Source organism: Odocoileus virginianus, unplaced genomic scaffold, assembly GCF_023699985.2.
Source record: "Odocoileus virginianus isolate 20LAN1187 ecotype Illinois unplaced genomic scaffold, Ovbor_1.2 Unplaced_Scaffold_4, whole genome shotgun sequence".
In the NCBI taxonomy this organism is placed as follows: domain Eukaryota; kingdom Metazoa; phylum Chordata; class Mammalia; order Artiodactyla; family Cervidae; genus Odocoileus; species Odocoileus virginianus.
In genome coordinates, this window is record NW_027224266.1 from 1,963,333 (window position 1) to 1,982,791 (window position 19,459).

Sequence of the window (19,459 nt, forward strand, 5' to 3'; positions counted from 1 at the left end):
TCCCAAAATAAATTATCAATTATTTTTCCCTTCTCTCTCTCTTTCTTTAATTTCTATTTCACATAGATTAAAACTTAACCGTCATTTTGGCAGGATGTGTGATTTCAAGCTATTAAGGTGAGCTGTGTAAAAAGGAAGGTCAAAAACCATGAACTGAGCCATAAACTATGTAGCCTACCCCAGGGACCTACATTGTACATTGTATTTATGCTTGGATTTCTGAACAAATTTTGTTTATCTGTACAAAAATACTGTCATAATATAAAATAGTTGTACTATGCCTTTCTTTGAGTGTCCAGCAATACATGTTAAAGTAATAGAACTATGGGTCTATATAAGCTATCCCAAAAGTGTTTTCATACTGGCTAAAGGGCAACATCTTGTCATGGGAAGATGCAGTTCATTTTGTGATCATCATTTTTGTTTGCGATTACATTGAAGTTCTTATTTCTCAATGTTACTGTATATGTAGCTAATCAGTCAGATATCTGTAAGATAAACATGAACATGTGTGAATTTTAGTTTCACTTTAGAGAAATTTCTCAAACCACAATATCATTTCCAAATGCTGTGATGCTTAGAATTGGGAGTGTTCGTAAGTTAATGCATCCTGATGTATGGCTTAATTCAGTAAATAGAATATCTTAATTTTTAAAAAACTTTTTTAATAGGTAAATACAGGCATGAAAATAAGATCTATAGGTATACAACTAAAAGTTATTTTAAGCAATGGTAAATGTGTGTGCCTATGACAAGTGAAATGATTGTGTCACACTAATCACCATACTTTTGAAGATGTACCATAAAATGACTTTGAGAAGACAGTATTATTTATATTTATGGAAGAAGTACATTTCCTAGGAAATATTCTCATGTTAGCCTTTCATACTCTATTTTTGTAATGTTTTCTGAGAATCTGTGACTTTTTACTGACTTAGGAGTATAATGCATCTCTTTTGGGAAAAGATCTGAAATAATCTTTCTTGTATAGTCAAGATGTGAGTGAACTCATTCTTTTGGAAGTTAGTCTTTATTATCTTTCTTTCAAAAGTGGGATTCTAACAAAGCAAATTCAAATAAGTTTCTAACTGTGAGATAGATCTCTCCATTATGAAACACTGCATGATATTATTACCTTACAAATAGCTTTAACTGATTATGCCACACAATAAGGTGAGTTAGGAACTAAATGGAAATCTATTTGTTTTTGAAGATTCAAAGGAATATCCATGTGCTAAATAACATGCTTCTTGATTTCAGCCAAGTTCAAAAACTTTGTAGAAATAGATCACTTAAAAATGATAACTATGTGTCATTGTTGTTGTTGTTGTTTGTGTGTTGTTTGTGTGCGTATGTATTTTCTTTTTCATTTTAACCAGCCTCTTATACCTAGAAGTCCCACAAGCAGCGTTGCCACGCCCTCCAGCACCATCAGTACACCCACCAAAAGAGACAGTTCTGCCCTTCAGGATCTCTACATCCCCCCTCCTCCTGCAGAGCCATATATTCCCAGGTATCAAACTAACCATCATTTTGTTCTGTGTAGCTTCCAGCTAAAGACTGACCTCAGTGCATGAGAACTGTGAAGTAAATTCTCAAGGAACATCTTGAATATTTTCTCAGTTAAGAATTCTGAGCACATTATGGGAAAAAAAATTACATTCTAGAAACTGGGGGCTTCCCAGGTGGCTCAGTGGTAAAGAATCCGCCTGCCAATGCAGGAGATGCAGGTTCAATCCCTGGGTTGGGAAGATCCCCTGGAGGAGGAAGTGGCAACCCACTCCAGTATTCTTGCCTGGGAAATCCCATGGACAGAGGAGCTTGGCAGTCCATGGGGTCACAAAAGAGCTGGACACGACTTAGCAACTAAACAACATAGAGACTTGTACTGTAGTTAGTAATAACAATAACCATGATTTGTATTAAACACTCTACATTAAATATCTTATAAACATTATCTCATATAATAGGAAATAATAGGACACTAATATAGAATAACAATTTAGGATTCTGTTAGTAAGTGAAAAATCATTGAGGCTCTTTGACACAGAAAAGAAATCTCAGGTTACTTTGGAGCATTCCATACTTTTTCTCTAAATGAGAAAGTCCCAGGTAACTTTTATGCCTTCTTAAATGTATGTAATTAGGAAGAGTTTTTTTTTTTCTTGGATGATAATGAGGGAGTGTTTTTTCCCCCAATACCTCTGTATCTACAGTTTCCACTTGGTTAGTTCATTAATGTTTCTTTCAGAAAGTAGAAAGAGTTTGCAAGAGAATGAGTTGCTTTTAAAGTCTATTTTCAGATTTCTGGAGGCTGTATCTCTATTTCATGTTCCAAATTCCTATTTGAAATTCCTGGCAGGTGGAAGAATATAATTCTGTGCCATCATGCATTCTGTCCAAAAGCATTCTGGTTTCCAGCCTGCGGAATACAAAAATTATGGGAAAAGGCCAGCACTAAATGGAGATAATTAATACCAATCACAAAGTATTTGATTCAGTTTTTACATTAGTTGTGCAGTCATTCAAAAACAATAATTTAATGTCTCATGTTTTCAAGCTATACTTAATATTAAAATTCTTTAATAAATCAAAGCACAGAAATTCCTCTTTTTAATTACTTTTCATTATTCTTTAGTACATCTAATGCTTCATTCTATTGGCTATGATGCTACTGACATTTTACAATCTAAATGCTACATGACAACATGGCATGTGTGCAAATCCTGTGTTGTCATCTAGTAATAAAACTACAGCCAATTTTAAAAACATTTAAGGTTTTTTAAAAATTAAATGTTGTGAGAACATGGTTTGTGAGAAGATATAATTTGCTAAGCTGGTGTTTCAAAAATCTTACTAATATATAATTTATACTCTTAAGTCAGATTTACAACAAGTTGTACAAATTCATTCAATATCCTAGTCAAATGTAAGTTGAATTTTAATTAAGGTAGTGTTGGACTTTTTAAATATTCTTGTAAAAGGAACAATAGAAGCATGTGTGTTTCAAATAGGAAATGACTCTTTTGGTTTGTTTTCATTTTCATTGGAAAGATTTTTATTCAGGGCAAATGATTATTTAAAAGACCTTATTTGTCAAAGTGCCACATGTCCAGATAAACATCAGAAAACTATTTTTAGTAAATCTCTGCAGTTTTTTGATGTTCTTTCCTTGTCTCTTGGATAGGGAGGAACTTGTAATAAAGACAATATTTCCTAGACGGCATATTTAAAATGTACTTCAGAAGACAAGGGTGTTAAACAATCTAGTTCTGTCCTCTAGGTGTGGTGCAGATATGAAGTCAATAGATTGAAGTCAATAAAAAGCTTTAAATATGCTATTTACAAAAACAGGAGAATGCAAGAGACTGAAGTATCAACACATAGTACTTGTTTTTTGGTAGTATTGCTTGAATGCTCCATACTTCTCAGGAAAATTCATAATTAGAGTCTTATCTCTCACTTTAATTGATTCTTAGTCTAGCGTGTAATTTAACAGAATGTTCTAACTGTATTCTGAGTCAAATTATTAGTTACCTAGTCACATAGTCTTTTGATATAGCAGTTAGAAGATATATACATCAGAGTCCCTTTGTACCACAGCCTTGTATAAATTATCAGCATTTTCTAGTTTCACTTGAAGGTATAGTCATAAAACTTTTTGCATTTGTCATTCTTTTATAGTTACAGCCATGGCATTTTCTCCCTTAATTTTCATGATGAAAGATTTATCTAATTAAACTCATCTAAGCATTTCTTTTCTTCCTCCATTAAAAACATTTGTCTTTATAGGGTAGGCATTTTGGTGATAATTTGAATTGTGAATAATAAAAGCTTTCTCATCTTAAAACCAAAAAACCTTAAAAATGGTAGGAATGCTTATCACCTTAAGTAGACTTTTCTTCATTTGATTATCATTCTTCAAACACATTTATTCCAGGAAAAGAATGTGATCGCAAAAGTGACTTTTTCACTGAAGGAGAAAACACTCATATACATGACATGGGTGAAGTTTGGTCCATTTGTATTATATGACTGTATGCAATTTCATCATCAAAGTAGACAGTGAACTTTCATACTTAACCAACATTCTTTATTTTATCTTGAAAGCTAAGGATTTATAATTCTTGCACAACTATGAAGTTTAAGTACTAATTTATCTCATTGATTTTACTATGAGCCATTAAATATAAAGATAGTACAATGAAGCAGTGCTCTAGCTTTTCATCGATTCCCTTAAACACTTTTTAGAGCAAAAGTGTAGGTTTATTATATTTTGGCCACCTGATGTGAAGAGCTGACTCATTGGAAAAGACCCTGATGTTGAGAAAGATTGAAGGCAGGAGAAGGGGACGACAGGGGATGAGATGGTTAGATGGCATCACCGACTCAATGGCCATGGGTTTGGGTGAACTCCGGGAGTTAGTGGTGGACAGGGAGGCCTGGCGTGCTGCGGCTCATGGGGTCACAAAGAGTTGGACACGACTGAGCGACTGAACTGATAGCTGTATAGGGCTTCCCTAGTGGCTCAGATGGTAAAGAGTCCATCTGCCAATGCAGGAGACATGGGTTCGATCCCTGGGTAGGGAAGATCCCCTGCAGAAGGGAAAGGCTACCCACTCCAGTATTCCAGCCCAGAGAATTCCATGAACTGTATAGTCCCCGGGGTCATGAAGAGTCGGACACAACTGAGTGAAAAGATAGAATGCAGAATATGAGTACATATACACACAGGCACACACACTTGTATATGCAAGTCATGTATCAATTCTACATGATACATGTAGAAAGTAAAGTTTGGTTTTGGTTTATACTTTTCTTAATTTAGCTTTATTAAATGCATTCCATATAGACATGTCTAATAAATCTTTGTTGGCATAAGGCCTCTCTTTAATATCACGATAGAATAAGGAATACCAGCCCTTCCCATTTTCTACCATAGGGTGTATCCCTATAGAGTGTGGTAAGAATTGAATCACCCTCTGATCTCAGCTGCATTAACTTTCATGTCACAGGACTGATAGAAACGTCTACCCACTTATAAAGAGGCATAACCTCCAGTGCCCCAGGTTCATTAGGGCTGTTTCCTAGCTAATTGCAGTGTCAGTTTCTTTTTGCTAGAGGTCTAACTTAACAAAAAGTGCCAGGCAATTTGTTCAGGAAAAGTTTTTAGCTAGCCAAAAATATATGTGCCTGGGTTTTATATTTCCTTCTTCTTGTTTAAGAACTAACTTTCATAGTTATAATTTGGTAAGCAGCTATACTTTTATGTAAAAAAATTAAGGAGTGCCAGCTTGATGATTCCTTCTTGAATATTATTTACTACTTTCTACATAGTTCAAATAATAAGAATATAGTTCTCTTCATTTGGACAAGCCCAATGTATAACTGAGATACAGTATACTGTAGTATGAAAGTATAGTATTTTTGCTGAGCTGAAACTCATATTTTAGAATTGGCATTAGATTTATAAGCTCATCACCATCTCATAAAACTTAGTAGGTCAATTAAAATTTGGTATTTTTCTCTGTTTTGTTTTCATTCAGTTTATTCTGTAGAGTTAAGATTTCACCCTTGGCATTTAACATAAAGTTAAATTTTATATGGTTTAATAGGATTCATGGTTCTGTTTAGGGTAGAATTGGAAATAAGAATTTGGAAGAAATAAAATTAATGATCCATGAAGAAAGAAATATTGCATTTACATATATAGTCATGTTCTAGAATGTGAGCTTTTCTAATAAAAATTTCATAGCTGGTTAGTGAAATTATAAGATAAACAAAGTTCATTTTAACTAATCCTAGATGGAATATTTCTACTAAAACACCACTCATTATGGGTCCAATCACCTGGGCTGTGTGATTAATACTTTGTGTGAGTAAGAGTTTTAGGGATCTCATAAATTATTAGAGATTTTTCTCTTCAGAATCCTATAGAAGAAAAAATCAATTTGTCATCATCTTAAATCCCATTCTTAAATTCTGTATATGATCAAGTTTCTCCACCCTCACAAGAAATGTTGCTAATATGTAATGAAATTTTGATATATCCATTTAGAATGAGTTCCAGGAACATATCTTTTTTACTATTAAATGAGATATATACCGTTTAAATACAAAGCATAATTCTTTTCACTAAGGTTATTTTATTAGTAACAAACTGTTTGAAATTCTTAAAATGCAAGTTTATATAGTGCTAATTTGGTTCTTAAGGTCACAGTACCCTCACAGAGGTGGTAGTTCTTAAATACATCTTTGTTTTTAAGCAGTGCAAATATTACTATGAATCAGTTAGATGAACTGGCAGAAGAAGCCTATATTGTTAGCATTGTTAATATTATATCTATTTTCTTAAGCAGTAAAAGCCATTTATGTGCTGAGGTGATTTCTTTTATATGCCATAGTATGGTAAACATGAACTAGAGCAGGAGTTAGATTATCCATGGTCCATGTCTAGCTGTGTCATTTATTACCTGTGTAACCTTTAGGCTAGTCATTCAACCTCTCTGAGTCTTGGCATTTTTTTTCCCTGCAAAATAGGAATGATTAAAAATTGCCCTATAAGCATCAAAGAAAGTTTGGAAAGATCAGAAGATATACAGGAAGGATATTATTACTACTTTAAACCCTCTGCCATTTTACCACCCTAACACTTCCCAACATCCTTCTCCTTTAACCCTTTCTTTAGGGACGAAAAAGGAAACCTTCCTTGTGAAGACCTCAGAGGACATATGGTGGGCAAGCCAGTGCATAAGGGATCTGAATCACCAAATTCATTTCTGGATCAAGAATATCGAAAGAGGTTTAATATTGTTGAGGAAGATACTGTCTTGTATTGTTATGAATATGAAAAGGGAAGATCAAGTAGTCAAGGAAGACGAGAAAGCACCCCAACTTACGGTAAGAAATCTTCTCTTACATTGATGAAGGAGTTTATGTCTGGTATGGGAATCTCAATTTTTTTCCTAGACTTTTCCGTTGTGAAAATTACCTGAGAGCTTTTGAATCTTTTTAATTGATCTGTTTCTGTTGTGTGCTTCCAAGTGGAATCTCAACAATATAAGGCATGACATTAAAATTTATCCTAAATTTTCCAAAGGTAAGCAAGAATAATTGCCTTCCAAAGGCAGTATTTTAACTCAATGATACATAAAAAGCTTTTTGAATCACATGTAATTTTTGTATGTCAGAGGTTGCCAAACTGAAGTCGTTCAAGAGGTTTTTTTTTCTTTTTTTAATCAATACTGAACTGTTACTTACTTAAAATCAAATTTCTGTATTTCTCCGATTTTAAAAAATCTTTAGATGGACTTTTCTGGGTAAAATTTTCTCTCAATTTTTGTTTTTTTATAAGAAGTGGGAAATTTTGAGTGAATTTTAAATAGAAAGGACATAATATATTTAAAGCAAAATGGGCCTAGAGTTAACCACTTCCCAGGATTTTTTTGTCTGACTCCTATTTTTCCATGCATGCCCAAGAAAGTAACCCAGAATTGATATAGTTTAGCTGAACCATTTGCAGATAAATTTGCCTAAAGTTAGAGTAGTAAGGTCTATAGTCCTCTTGCAAGAATGAATGGATTTAATTGGAATTCTGTACTCCTTGCTTTCCATTTTGGGAGAAGGGCAGGATCCTTGCTGATTAGTGCAGATTTGATCAGTAGAAGCTGAAGAGAAAGAAAGTTGTTTTTAACTTTCTCTTTCCACTTACCTGCCTTACTTGTTCACCATGACTATATGCCTCCCTCCTGTGGTCCCAAAAGATTGGTCATCACATACTTTATAACCAACACCCTATTTCCTTACAGCTTTTTGGTAATAATGAGTAATAATTAAGTATGGGAAATTTTTCCCAAAACAATCCTAAGTAATAGAACCCTACATATCGTGCTTTATATTATTCTCTGTACATGTGCTGTTTTTTCATGTGCTCCTCATTTATACTACCCTGGCGGCACTTATTTTGAACTGTCATAAATTGAAGGTATTTGCACCTTTGCTTTTCTCCACTATTATATTGTAAACTTCTGCAGTAAAACTCTGCCTGCCATATTTTTCTGCCTTCATTCCACAAGTACTTATTGACTACATATTATTAGATAGTTGTTCAGTTCAGTCACTCAGTCGTGTCCGACTCTTTGTGACTCCATGGACTACAACACGCCAGGCTTCCCTGTCCATCACCAACTCCTGGAGCTTGCTCAAACAAATGTATATCAACTCTTCTTTTTTTATGTCCCAGAATTTTCTGGCTGTTTTCTACTTGTATTGAAGTAGATAAGAATGTTTAAGGGGAAATTATAGTCACTAGATAAAGTTGATTATTGACAGCTTTATGAAAAACAGTTTACCAAGGCCTTACTTAAATAGCTGTGAACTGTTAGTTCCTTCAGACTATGGTTTAAAGCACCTAGTGCTATCATGTTCCACAAATCATATTTCTTCCAATAAAATAGAATACCATTTAAATTTTAGAAAATGTAGATACCCTAGATACCTAAAGTGTTTTTATAAACAACTTAGGAGAAAATAAATGTATGTATACTTAAAAGACGAATAAGGAAATAATAACAAAAGTTCTTTTACTTTTGGATTTGAAAGTGTTTTTTTTTTTTTTTTTTTAATTTTGAACCTGAAGTATAGCCTGAACTTTCACTTAGAGATACTTTAGAGATACCCCAGTAGAGATTTCCTGGCACAGCTGGAAAATTGTTGCATGTAACTGGCAGTTTAATATATATTTACCTTTTCAAAATCAGATCTTAAGTAATAAAAGCTACTTGTCACATACATGAATTTCTGGCCATAACATTCCCAAAGAGTAATTTATTTGTTAATGCATTCAGCTAATATTTGTTGTGTGTATAAAGTCAGCCAGGCACTGGGGATGCAAAGATGAGTAAAACATAAATCTTCCCTGAAAGGCAGTCATCACCCAAAGGGAAAGAACAAAGAGATGCAGCACAGCAGCCGCTTAGGTGATGAGGGCAGTGAGCGAAGTGCGGCAGTAGCGTGGGAGCGGAGGTCCCAGTGTCTTCCTGGGAAGTCACATAAATATAAGTGACGTTTATGCCGTGTTTTAAATGATGAATAGTCATCATCCAAGGTTTCTCAATACTAGTTATCCCTACCAAATACTTGACACCCTTTCAAACCTAGTACTGAGGTCTGAGAGTTTATATAAATCTCCCAGCCCATCCCCTAAAGGCCCCAAGTATTAGTAACTTCAACCCTTAATAAGTAATCATTGATGACAACTTCATTTAACCTATAAAATGGTCCCATTATGTGGATCCCCAAGTGTGACAATATTCTCTTGGGTTTAAAATTAATGATAATGAAATGCTTGATCCTGCTGAAGTATATAACAAAAAAAAACCCTGATTACCAAAAAAAAAAAGTTCACAATTTATATTTTCTGAAAATGAGAGTAATTTAACTTGTTAGCACTTGTGTAATACCTTAAAAGCATTGTAGAAGTCTTTTAGCCTTACAGTTCAACTTAGTTCTTCATTGCAAATATCCTATCTTCCAGTGTGTGGACTTAGCCACCATTGCTACCTATTAACTTCCCAGTTACCTGTTTACTCAAAGAGGTTCAGAGTTAAGATTATAACAGTCTAGATAGTGTTTTGAGAAGCAAAGGAGAAACATAATACAGTTTTTACTGTGTGCTTTTGTCTTCATTCATATTTTAAAGTTAGATATATAAGACAAAAATTAAAATTTACAGACACTCTGTTATTAGACTCAGTGACAAAGAAACAGATATGAAGAAAAATACTTGAAAATATCCTAATCATGTACTTTGTTTATTTTTTTAAGACTAGAGGTTTATTAAATGCTTTATCATATTTGTTAACCAACTTCTCAGTTTATATCATGGACCCACTATTTGTGGGTAAGAGTGAATTAAAAGGTCAGTTATTTGCCCTAAGCCATAAGACAAATACAGTATGGATAGAGAGTAGATGGCCTATTTAGAAAATAAGTAAATACCTGTTGAGCTTTTATGTATGCCTTTAAAAAGCACTGGGCTTCCCTCATAGCTCAGTTGGTAAAGAATCCGCCTGCAATGCAGGAGACCCCGGTTCAATTCCTGGGTTGGGAAGATCCACTGGAGAAAGGATAGGCTACCCACTCCAGTATTCTTGGGCTTTCCTTGTGGCTCAGCTGGTAAAGAATTCACCTGCAGTGAGGGAGACCTGGGTTCAATCCCTGAACTGGGAAGATCCCCTGGAGAAGGGAAAGGCTACCCACTCCAGTATTCTGGCCTGGAGAATTCCATGGACTGTATAGTCCGTGGAGTCACAAAGAGTCAGACACAATTAAGCTACTTTCACTTTCACTCTAAAAAGCATTAACCCACTTAATCCTCACAACCCTGATAGGTAGATAACTAATAGAATCCTTACTTTATAAATGGGTTAAATATCTTACCCAGCTAGTAAGTGGTAGAACCTTGATATTTGTTGACTCTATCAAATATTATTAGCTAACTAAATAAGGTGAAAATGTTTTACTAAAATGTAGGAAAGTAGTTCAAAAAGGCAAAATGGTTGCCTGGGGAGGCCTTACAAATAGCTGAGAAAAGAAGAAAAGCTAAATGCATTTAAATGCAGAGTTCCCAAGAATAGCAAGGAGAGATAAGGTCTTCCTCAGTGATAATGCAAAGAAATAGAGGAAAACAATAGAATGGGAAAGACTAGAGATCTCTTCAAGAAAATTAGAGATACCAAGGGAACATTTCATGTAAAGATGGGCACAATAAAGGACAGAAATGGTATGGACCTAACAGAAGCAGAAGATATTAAGAAGAGATGGCAAGAATACACAGAAGAACTATACAAAAAAGATAATGACCCAGATAACCATGATGGTGTGATCACTCACCTAGAGCCAGACATCCTGGAATGCAAAGTCAAGTGGGCCTTAGGAAGGCATCACTACGAACAAAGCTAGTGAAGGTGATGGAATTCCAGTTGAGCTATTTCAAATCCTAAAAGATGATGCACTCAATATGCCAGCAAATTTGGAAGACTCAGTGGTGGCCACAGGACTTGAAAAGGTCAGTTTTCATTCTAATCCCAAAGAAAGGCATGCCAAAGAATGCTCAAACTACTGCACAACTACACTCATCTCACACGTTAGTAAAGTAAGGCTCAAAATTCTTCAAGCCTGGCTTCAACAGTACGTGAACTGAGAACTTCCAGATGTTCAAGCTGGATTTAGAAAAGGCAGAGGAACCAGAGATGAAATTGCCAACATCTGTTGGATCATCAGAAAAGCAAGAGAATACCAGAAAAACATCTACTTCTGCTTTATTGACTACACCAAAGCCTTTGACCATGTGGATCACAACAAACTGTGGAAAGTTCTTAAAGAGATGGAAATACCAGACCACCTTACCTGCCTCCTGAGAAATCTATATGCAGGTCAAGAAGCAACAGTTAGAACTGGACATGGAAAAACAGACTGGTTCCAAATTGGGAAAGGAGTACATCAAGGCTGTATATTGTCACCCTGCTTATTTAACTTATATGCAGAGTACATCATGCAAAATGCCGGGCTGGATGAAGCACAAACTGGAATCAAGATTGCTGGGAGAAATATCAATAACCTCAGATATACAGATGACACCACCCTTATGGCAGAAAGTGAAGAAGAACTAAAGAGCTTCTTGATGAAAGTGAAAGAAGAGAGTGAAAAAGTTGGCTTAAAACTCAACATTCAAAAAACTAAGATCATGGCATCTGGTCCCATCACCTAATGGCCAAATAGATGGGGAAACAATGGAAACAGTGAAAGACTATTTTTGGGGGCTCCAAATCACTACAGATGGTGACTGCAGCCATGAAATTAAAAGATGCTTGCTCTTTGGAAGAAAAGCTATGACCAACCTAGACAGCATATTAAAAAGCAGAGACATTACTTTGCCAAGCACAAAGGTCTGTCTAGTCAAAGCTATGGTTTTTCCAGTAGTCATGTATGGATGTGAGAGTTGGACCATAAAGAAGGCTGAAATGCCAAAGAATTGATGCTTTTGAACTGTGGTGTTGGAGAAGACTCTTGAGAGTCCCTTGGACTGCAAGGAGATCAAACCAATCAGTCCTAAAGGAAATCAGTCCTGAATGTTCATTGGAAGGACTGATGCTGAAGCTGAAGCTCCAATACTTTGGCCACCTGATGTGAAGAACTGACTCATTGGAAAAGACTCTGATGCTGGGAAAGATTGAAGGCAGAAGGAGAAGGGGACAACAGAGGATGAGATGGTTGGATGGCATCACATGAGTTTGAGCAAGCTCTGGGAGTTGGTGATGGACAGGGAAACCTGGTGTGCTACAGTTCATGGGGTCACAAAGAGTCAGACACAACTGAGTGACTGAACTGAAGTGAGGAAAGTAGTTTATCAAAATGTCATTACTCCTTCAAAATTCAAGCATCTGATTTCAATCAAGCAGAACTAGGTCTAATTGTGTATGTTCTTCTATATGTTTTATATTTCCTGGCACTACAGTAAACATGCATTCACATAGACATGGCCCTAACACACCTTAGGAAGTGATAGCCGAAATGAGGGGTAAAGTTAGCAACAGTGTGTTAGGCTCTTTTTAAATGAAGAAGTGTAAATGGGTTTTACTTTCCTAAGAAGATAAACAAGAATGATTCCTGGAAACACAGATACAGTAAGGGAAACAACCTAGATTAGTGATTGCTGGCATTGACTTTATAATCAGCTGTACTTGTTAATCCTGTCTGCCATCTAATTACTCCAGTATGACTTTAGGAATGTTACTCTAGGGCTCAGTTTCTCATTTGTTAAATGAAGATGATAATATCTGTCTCAGACATTTTGTGCAAATTTAATGACAACAGACTGTAAATTGCCTAGAAAGTGCCCAGTGTGTGCTAGATATTTATTTTCACTGCTTCATTATTACATAGAAACTCTAATGTTGCCGAGAGAATAGATCTTAAGTGTTTTCACCACATACACAAAAAAGGATAAATATTTGAGCTGATAGATGTGTTAAGTAGCTTGATTGTTGTTTCACAGTGTATATGCATAATACCAAACCATCATTTTGTATATCTGAAATGAATGCAATTTTTATTTGTCAATTATCCCTCAGGAAAACTGGGGGGGAAAACAATTGAAGAACTGAAATATTTCAAAATGTAAATAATATTAATAATAATAAGAGCCATTTAAAATTATTTGAAGAATAAGATGGGTTGAATAAACAGAAGGTTCAAGGAAGAAAAGAAATTTTAATGTAAAAATAAAAGGGGGAAAAAGGATAGCATTAAATTACTTTAACTATTTGGTCTCATCTGCTCATGCTTCAAAGGCAAAGGTTCAAATTGGATGAGATTAGTTGCTTGGCAACTTTTCAGAATGATTAGTATTTCCCATCAGCTTTCTCTTTTCACTGTTCACAGACTCCTTGCTCTTGTTGCTCCATCACAGCACATTTCTGTGCATATTAACCTGCTAAAAGGTAGACACAGTTGGCTGAGTCCCTTTGTGGTTGTGAGTGGTCATGTTTTCTAAAAGTAGTATAAAAACATATTTTTTGACAATAATATTGTAGAATAGTATTAGTTTGAATGAATTCAGACCTTTTCTGATTTATTGAAAATCCAGGACCTCGCAGAAAGCACAGAAATGAATGCAAGGTTGGTATTTTACAAGTGTTTCTCATAAATGTTATTTGTCCACAGTGTGCACTGAGGAAAATTAATTTCTATATTATACCTGGTCATTTACCACTGGAGTAGTTGGAACAAGAGAAAACCAAATACCATGTCCTTTTTAGCTACATAAATAGCACATGGCTTGAAGTGACCTATAGTAGCATGATGAAGGACCTATGGGCAGTGATACTGGGAATTGAGCTTTATCATTATGAGGTGAGGATATGGTGTGAAGGTTCTAGGGTCTCTCATCATACTTCAAAATCACCTTTTTCTGTCGTACAACTTCATTCTATCTCTTGAGCAGTTGAATTACAATTAATAACATTATTTCAAACATTTCTTAAAGGTATCCAGAAAACATTCACAAATACATTTCCAAATGAAAGCTTGTTCCCTCTCCTGTGTTTTTTTAGTATAAATTTTCTTCTTTATCAAACAATAGCCCAACTGTTATTCATCAGCTATTAGAGACAAAAGAAAATGAGATTCTAACCACAAGAAATTTCTGTGCTCAAGTAAAATGTACTACTTCCAAAGCAGAACTAAACAAAGAAATACAAATCAGTAAATCAAAAATGCAGAAATAAGAGATATGTACTGTATTCATAGGAATTCTTATTCTTTAGGACTTACTTAATACATTTCATAAAGACTGCCTGTTGGTTAGCTTCACAAAATAATTTTGACTATCAAGCTGAAGGTGATAAGGAACCATGTAAGTGATGGAAAAGTAGTTCAGCAGTATTTTGGCATAGAAACAGAAAACAGTCTAAGGTAAAATTTAGCGTGATCACCTAGGGAAGGCACTCCTCCTTAATCTCTGTAATTTTACTGATAAAAATAGAGCATGAATTTTGAGGTCAGATAGAGCTGAATTTAGTGCCAAGGCTTGGCCTTTAATAACTGATTGACCTTGTACTTGAGAGTTAGCCTCACTGTACTTTTGTTTCCTTATCTATAAACTGGGATAACAATACTACTCACAGTATTTTGATGAGGCTCAAATGAGATTTTATGAGGATTAAATATATGCCAAGTACTTAGCACTGATTTTGCCTCATAGAAAGTACTCAAGTAATGGTGCCTAAATGACATAGTAAATCACTGCTGCTCATAAATAAAAGTGTCTCAAAGATTGTGAAGTGCTGATGGATCAAATTAATACTTCTTCCTTTCCTGTGGAGGGACTCAGTGAAGAACTAAAGGAATGAAAGTATTCCCAATAACCAACCATTTAAATCATGCCTATGAAAAGAAATAGTTTGCTTTCTTTGGTTTGGTTTTGAAAAGTAGAAGGAAGAACATCAAATAGCTCATAACACTAGAAACTTCTGTGATACAAGTTTTCTTTTTAAGTTCTGTTACTGAAATCATTACTTCATATGTTAGGTATGTTTAAAACAATTTAGACTCTGCACATTTTTAAAGTATAAGATTAGTTGCTTTTAAAAAAGGATAGAGAAAATAATATGCTAAGTAAATTGAATAGTTGGAGACTCAAAAAAGTGAAATCTGGCAAGAGGAAACCAAGTAATAGATAAAAGTAAAATTAAGGGGAAAAAAACTTTTAATGAAGTTCTAGAATATTAATATGTAGATAAAAAGGAAGAATTAGCAAACCAAATCAACAAAGTTGATGCAACTATTAGAGAAAAAGAAAAACATCTTTAAATGAATTAACAGAGAGATAGGAACTAAGTGAATTAGTGCTTCCCTTAAAGACAAAATGGGAAAGCCAAAAATAGAAATAGACCAACTCAGGAGATTCGCAACTGGGTCAGTATTGTCCCTTAGGGGACAATTGGCAATTTCTGGGAACCCTGGTAGTTGTCATAAATGGACATGGAGGTGCTACAGGCATCCAGTGAGTTGAAGCCTAGGATGCTACTAAACATCATAAAATGAATAGGACACCCCTCCCCCCAACAATAAAGAATGATCCAATCCAAAACATCATGAGTGCTGCTGTTGAGAAACCCTAACTAAATTAAGAAGAATCGGTTGTTGACAAATACAAAGTCAGACATTTATGACTCGAAAATCAAAGAACCCTTGAATGACATAGGGCCAGTTGCCCTTTTCTTTTATTCATACAATCTGGGAACTTACTGCTCTGAAATGATAAACCTACATTTACTCACACTTAGCATATTCTCTGGGCAGAAATAATATAAGCTTGTGAGTGTCTGAGATGACTTACCCAGCTCTACAGTAGAAAACCTAATCATGGCATCCCCTGGAGCAGGAGGGAACTCACTGTCCCTAATTGAAATCAGAATGCATTTTCCCTCCATGGGAAAATGATGTACTAAATAGCAGCCAGGTGAAATTTAAATAGAGTGGTTGATGTCTGCTTTCAAATCACAATGTGGCTTAAATAATCCAGCATTTTCTTATGTATGTTCTTCAGATCACTACTTCTGAAAGAGATTCTTTGTAAAAGAAAGAGATTATGTGGTTAAATAAGATTGGGAAGCTCTGCATATTTTATCTCCCTCTCGGCAATTAATAACGTGCACATTAGCATACTAAAGACTTTGAAAATCTTGGTTTCCCAAATGTATTTGTACATTGCATCTTCTTTGGTTTTGGTCACAAAATACCTCCCAGTGTAACTGATGTTTGATGGCATATATTTTGACAAAAGCTGATATAGACTTGCAGCTCCTCCTGAAGACCCATATAACAATGATAAAATTTAAGTTGCAAACTGCTGACTTAACAGAAATCCTTTATTCTTAACTTGAAGTCTGCCCCAGCAGACATCTTGTTGAATGCCGTCTTCATTCTTATTGTGCAGAAAAGCCATTTTCTAGAGTAAATCTTATTTGTGATAAAAGTCCAAACTAAAGTAATAAATACTCACTGGAACGATCAGTGCATGGCTCCTCATAGAATTACTTTTATCTCGGCAAAACAATTTGCTGGAATCATGGAAGAAATAGATCCCTGGGGATAGAAAATGTCAAGTGTGATATCCAATCTTGTTAAAAGCAATGACAAAAAATTATACACTGAATATCTTAATGACTGGAAACATTAAAGCAAATAATTAAAACAATAGACAGCCATTTAAAAGTATACATATGACAATCTAACATTACTTTATAAATGACACATCATGTCAAGCCAGTTTAATTTCCATCTTTGTTCAAGGATGGATAACAAACACAGTTACAGCTACAGTTTATGTTCAAATCCTCCATGAGTTCTTTACTTAGCCTTTAAGAACTTTTTGCAAGAGTTGCAAACTGGCTGGTAGTATAATTGTTTAAAAAGCAGTAATCATACATGTCAGTGTATTATTTTTGAAGAAAAATGAATTGAATCTTTGTATAATGCAATGGGCTTCAACTCATCACTTAGGCAACTTAATGTAATGAAGTTACAAAGTCTCCGTTCACAAGCTGACTCCAACACTGATTATTGATGAAATCCTAAGAAATTAACTGGGGTGTGTGTCAAGTTTTTCATCTCTACCTTTTTAAAAAAATAGTTTGCTCTATTGTCGTGTTTAACTGGAAAATGGGATGTTTTTAACCAAATAATATTTGCCCCACATCATCCTTCTTTCCCACAACTGTATTGCTGAGCACAGCAGGAGGCAAAAGTATTTAGCAAAGCTGACTGCTTTTTTACCCACCAGAGCCTTCAGAAGAGAACCCAGAACTGTTTTGCCACTTAGTATTTAAACCTCTGAATTCTTCCCAGACCTCCCACATCCCTCTAATGTAGAGGCGTAGGCTCTGTGCACAGTGGCAACATTTCAGCTAAAATAGCCTGCCTTTCTCTACCCGTGTGTGCAGCACGTTTGCTCTCTTGGCAGAATGGAATTTGGTTCAAAATGTAATTCGCCTTGGAATCAAGTGTTCAAAATTCCCTATAATTTTTGATGCGGTTCAAAATTTTCTCCTTCAACAATTTTTATGTGACTCCCCATTTAAAAAGGCTAGATCACTTTTAGGGAGCAGAAAGAAAATTCAAAAAAAAAAAATTCACAAACAAGATGTAGCTTATTCTTTGAAATGATGTTTTAATTGTTTTGGTTCTCTATTAATGCAACCAAAAAGATTTCAAGTTAATAATTATCAGGTTTGTATTTGATTCATATTGTTATAAGGTATTAAATCCAGTGCTTAAATAATCATCACATTGTGATGTTTACAAGCCAGTGTTTCTCCCTAACGCTTTTATCTAGAAGTGAAATTTTTTAAATATGGCCCTAGAGATCAAAGTGCCCATTCTTACTTATTTTATTAGAGCCAGATATGTTGCCTTCATCCTTTAAAAAGTACTGACTTTCCATTTAATTCAGTTTTACTCCTCTTTAAATGTGTGATTCTCTACCTTAAATAACCTCGGGATGTTTTCCTAGAAATGCAGTCAACCATCTGAAAGTAATTTTTCTGTCTGGTATGTGGGGAGTTTGATGGGTGTATGTGACATGCTTATAGCTTAACATTCCTTACTATACTCATTTTCATCAAAATATTGACTAAAATATTCAGAACAGATGTGTATATGTGTGTGTGTGTATTTTTCTAGAGAAAGCTTCTTTTGTGAGCAATTAAAAGGTACATCAGACATAAGGAGAAATTTCTCTGCAGCCTTTTCCCCCCCAGTTCTTTGGCAACTGTAATAGAGAAGATTACTTCTCAGATGCTGTATATCATCCTGAAACGTAATTATTTTAGCATGTTTGGGCCAGAGTTTTTAAAAGGTAGGGGAGGGATACAACTGAAAAAGGCAGCAATTCAGTAGTATTTCACCATGCACCATGGGTAGTTTAATATGGAGATGTTTCTAGATAAGAAATCAGGAGGCAGGATTTCTAGTTCAGCTTGATTACCACACAGTTCTGTCAGGCTCAATTTGTTAGAATATTGAAAGTGGTTGGTCAGGTTCTTTATAAGACAGAAAGGGAGGGAAAGTGAGGGGGAGGGGGAATGGAAAGCTGACAGGAAGAAAGGGAAAGGAAACTTTGAAAATAGAAACTAGCCTTATGAGGAAGGTCCCCTATTTACTTTCTTAACAGGTCATCAGTTAACAAGTATTGAGCTGTTAACTATGTTTAAGTCACTGTGCTAAGTGATAGAGATACCATGGTGAACAACAGAGAAATTTCTGTTCCCTTGTGAAATTTACATTCTAGAATGGTGACAGAATTCAAGCAACTAATTTAATAAATACTTACTTGACTATAAGTGACACACTATAAAAAATTATGAAAGAAAAACAAATACAGAGAAACCCAACCTAGAACAAGTTCAAGGAGAATATCCCTGAGGAAATGACATTTTTGCTGAGCTCTAAAGTACGCATTTGAGTTTAGTAAGAGAAGAGGAGACAAAAACCAGAGAAAGACAGTATCCTGGGTGCCAAGTGAAGAAAGTATTTCAAGAAAAGAATAATCCTCTGTGTCAAATGTTGCAGATAGATAAGAAAAGTCAAGGGTTCTGAAAATTGTCTTTTGGATTTAGCAACATGGAAGCACTAGTAACCTTTACAATAGTAGTTTTAGGGGAGTTGAGGGGCAAGATCTTGATTGGAGATGATTCAAAAGAAAAGAGGAAATTCTACATGTAAGTGAGATCCTATAGCATTTATCTTTTGTGCCTGGCTAATTCCATGTAGCATAATGTCCTTCAGCTTCATCCACACCATCACAGATGGCAAGATTTCCTTTTTATGGCTGAGTAATATTCCTGTGTGTGTGTGTGTGTGTGTGTGTGTGTGTGCACGTGTGCGTGTATGTGCG

At 35.1% G+C, this 19,459-nt stretch overlaps 1 protein-coding gene across 5 annotated transcripts in view; it reads left to right on the forward strand.

Moving 5' to 3' along the window:
- CNKSR2 (connector enhancer of kinase suppressor of Ras 2) overlaps nucleotides 1–19,459 on the forward strand; it is a 270,849-nt gene that overhangs the window by 154,005 nt on the left and 97,385 nt on the right. For all 5 annotated transcript variants that reach the window (XM_070462393.1, XM_070462394.1, XM_070462395.1 and 2 more), the window contains 2 exons: nucleotides 1,380–1,513; nucleotides 6,689–6,900. In XM_070462393.1, the coding sequence (XP_070318494.1) occupies nucleotides 1,380–1,513; nucleotides 6,689–6,900 (346 nt within the window). The remainder of the gene's footprint in view (nucleotides 1–1,379; nucleotides 1,514–6,688; nucleotides 6,901–19,459) is intronic.